The sequence below is a fragment of the Geospiza fortis genome, unplaced genomic scaffold (genome assembly GCF_000277835.1).
Source record: "Geospiza fortis unplaced genomic scaffold, GeoFor_1.0 scaffold489, whole genome shotgun sequence".
Lineage (NCBI taxonomy): Eukaryota > Metazoa > Chordata > Aves > Passeriformes > Thraupidae > Geospiza > Geospiza fortis.
Window position 1 is genome coordinate 66,250 of NW_005054710.1, and position 3,034 is coordinate 69,283.

Consider the following 3,034-nt stretch of genomic DNA (forward strand, 5'->3'; position numbering starts at 1 on the left):
CTCCCGCCAGTTCCTTTGGCTTCTCCGTCGCTCGCCAGGACCGGTGACCCGGTAAGTCCTCCTGGGCTTTATCAGGGAGTTTTTATCAGGATATCTCGTGGAAAAGAGAGTTCGCTCCTGGTTCTGGGAGAGCTTCGCTCCTGTGCTTCTCTTCCGGGATTTGTCCCGGAATTGGGGATTTCATTTAGGGTTTGCTCTACCTGGAGGAGCTTGGAGAAGTCACCTCGTCCAGAGCTGTGGCTGCTTCTCCTCCTGCCTCCTGTTCCATCCTGGTTAATTTGCTCCTGCCTCGTTGAGGCTGGGAATTAAATAAATTAATGGATGCCGTGGAGCAGCTCCTGGGACTTCAAACGGGATGGGTGGGAAGAGGCTCTCTGCGGAAGGAGGGAGCTGCAGGATTCCTGCAGGCAAAGCCGGGGGAGATCTCCGGGAAAAGCCAAGAGGAGGAAATGAGCTGGAAATGGGAGCTGCAGCCTCTGGGCCAACCCCTCCCTCGTGGAAGGATGAGCCCCAATTATCCCCCAAAAAATTCCAGTGACGTCCCAGGACCTGGAGGATCATCAGGATGGGAGAGCTGGGAATGTTCAGCCTCTGGAGACCTCTGGTCCAGGATCTGCAGGGGCTCCAGGGAAGCTGGAGAGGAACTTTTCCTCAGGAACTGCAGGGACAGGACACGGAATGGGTTTACGCTGAAATATGGGAAATTTAGGATATTGGGAAGAAACTGTGAGGGCGGTGAGGCCCTGGCCCAGGTTATCCCATGCATTCCTCATCCCTGGAAGTGTCCAAGGCCAGGTTGGACAGGTCTTGCAGCAACTTGGTCTGGGCTGGACTGAGATGATCTTTGAGATCCCTCCCAACCCAAACCGCCCCGTGATTCCATGGGATAATGGTGGGGATTTGTGGCCTCTGGGCTTTGTGGCTGGGAATTCCCAGCCCGGGGGACGTGCCCAGGTGGGCGTGAGGATCTGATAAGGAAGCGACGAGCCCTGGGACATCTGCTGATGGAACCGGGAAGAGCAGGAGCTGGAGTATTTTTGTGTTATGGCTTCTACAAGGTTGGCAGTCCCATAAAATTCAGGATTTGTGGGTCGAGGCTTCCTAACAGGTTCCCAATGAAGGAAGGGGTTCTCTGGCAGCGTTAATTCCATAAAAACCCTGGGAATGGCCCACAGTGCCAAACCCACGGATTTGATCCCTGCAGAGGCCATTCCCTGAAAAGCTGGACTTGATGAGATCCTTGTGGGTCCCTTCCAACTCCAGAGCCCAGGAACCCTGGACACAGGATGTTTTCCTAACACTGCTTTCCTCAGCCGAACAGAAACCCACCGGGATCTCACACCGCCAATCGCGCCTCGATCATCACGCACCGATATCCTGATCATTATTTTTTTGTCTCTTTCCCAGCTTTTTCCCAGCTCTTTCCCAGCTCTTTCCCGCTGCCCCAGCACCTCCCCAAGATGTCCTACTACTACGAGCAGTGCAAGCAGCCCTGCCTGCCCCCTCCGTGCCTGCGGAAGTGCGCCAAGTGCCCGGAGCCCTGCGCCACCCAGTGCGTCGAGGTCTGCCAGGCCCCCTGTGCCACCAGCTGCGTCACCCAGTGCGTGGAGCCCTGTGCCACCCAGTGTGCCACCAGCTGTGCCCCGCAGTGCGTGGACGTCTGTGCCACCCAGTGTGCCACCAGCTGTGCCCCGCAGTGCGTGGATGTCTGTGCCACCCAATGTGCCACCAGCTGTGCCCCGCAGTGCGTGGACGTCTGTCCCGCCCAGTGTGCCACCCAGTGCCCCGAGCCCTGTGTCACCAAGTGCGTGGAGCAGTGCCAGGCCGAGGTTTGCAGCACCAAGTGCGTGGAGTCGTGCGAGGCCGTGTGCCTGGAGCCGTGCTCCCGCCCCTGTTGATCCCTGACGCGGGGCTGGCCCCGCGGGGAGGCTCCGGTGGCCGGTGAGGAGCCAAAACCGCGGGTTTTGGATGGAAAACACGGCGCAGACCCATCGGCATCCTCTGATTGTCCCACGTTGCCTTTGTCTTGGAAAATGTTTCCGTTGAGTGTTCCCTGTGGTTTCCCTTCTGCTCCTGCCATTTTTCCGTGGGTATTCCCGATATTTTAGCGTTGGGAATCCCGGGAAGCACTGCCAGCAGCTGGTGGTAGAAGACGTCGACGCTTTTCCCCTTCCCTTCTCCTCTTGTCTCTTCCCAGTCTTGTGAATTCTTTGTGCAGCAATAAAAAAAATGACCATTGATGGCACCAGCTGTCTTTTGTCTTTTTTCCGCGACTTCAGGCCCCAAAATATCCTCCCTAATTTCAGTTTTCAAAAGTGGTTGGGAAGGGTTTTATGCCTGAAGTAAAAAAAGGTTTAAATATGGAGAGATTCCTACTAATTTGGCAAGGAAATCATCATCTGGTCAGTTTTTTTCTGAAATTATTGATAGGAATTTGATTTTCAGACAGAGTTTTGGTCTTCGCAACTTGGGATTTTGGAAGTAAATCCTAGAAACCGTTAAAAGGAGAATTTAAGTGGAAGAAAGCCTTAAATTAATAAAGGAATTGAACACCTTGAAGGCACAGTTTTAAACAAATTTAAATAATTGAATTTTAATAATTAATTAAATAAATATTTTAATAAGTGAATACATTTCAAAGTATTTTAATAAAGGCCCCTCCACCTTTATTCTGGATAAGTTTGAAGCTGAAGGTGACCCCGTGCTCTGGAGGGAGTTAAACCCACTTTAAAAACCCCCAAATTTCAGAGATAAAGCTCCCACTGTGTCCCAGGCTGTGCCTGTGGCTTTCCTCACCTCTGGCTCCGTCTGGGCAATGCTGAAATCGCTCCCCACCTACCCCCTCATTACAGGAAGGGTGGGGAACACCTAATCTGGAGAAGAAAAGAGAGATATTCATATTCGGGGGCGTGCCGACTGCTGTTTCCAAATCTCCTTTTTAATGGGCAGGCGGGGAGGCGAGGAGCAGGTTCCTCTTTGTGTCCCTCGCTGTCGACACCGGGAGGTGACACCGGGAGGTGACACCAGGAGGTGA

The 3,034-nt window shown here is 53.3% G+C and overlaps 1 protein-coding gene across 1 annotated transcript; it reads left to right on the forward strand.

Annotated features, from left to right (window-relative positions):
• The first annotated feature begins 1,460 nt into the window (after nt 1-1,460).
• LOC102043928 (proline-rich protein 9) lies at nt 1,461-1,898 on the forward strand. The gene has a single exon (XM_005430925.1). The coding sequence runs from the start codon at nt 1,461-1,463 to the stop codon at nt 1,896-1,898; it is 438 nt and encodes a 145-aa protein (XP_005430982.1).
• The last annotated feature ends 1,136 nt before the right edge of the window (nt 1,899-3,034 follow it).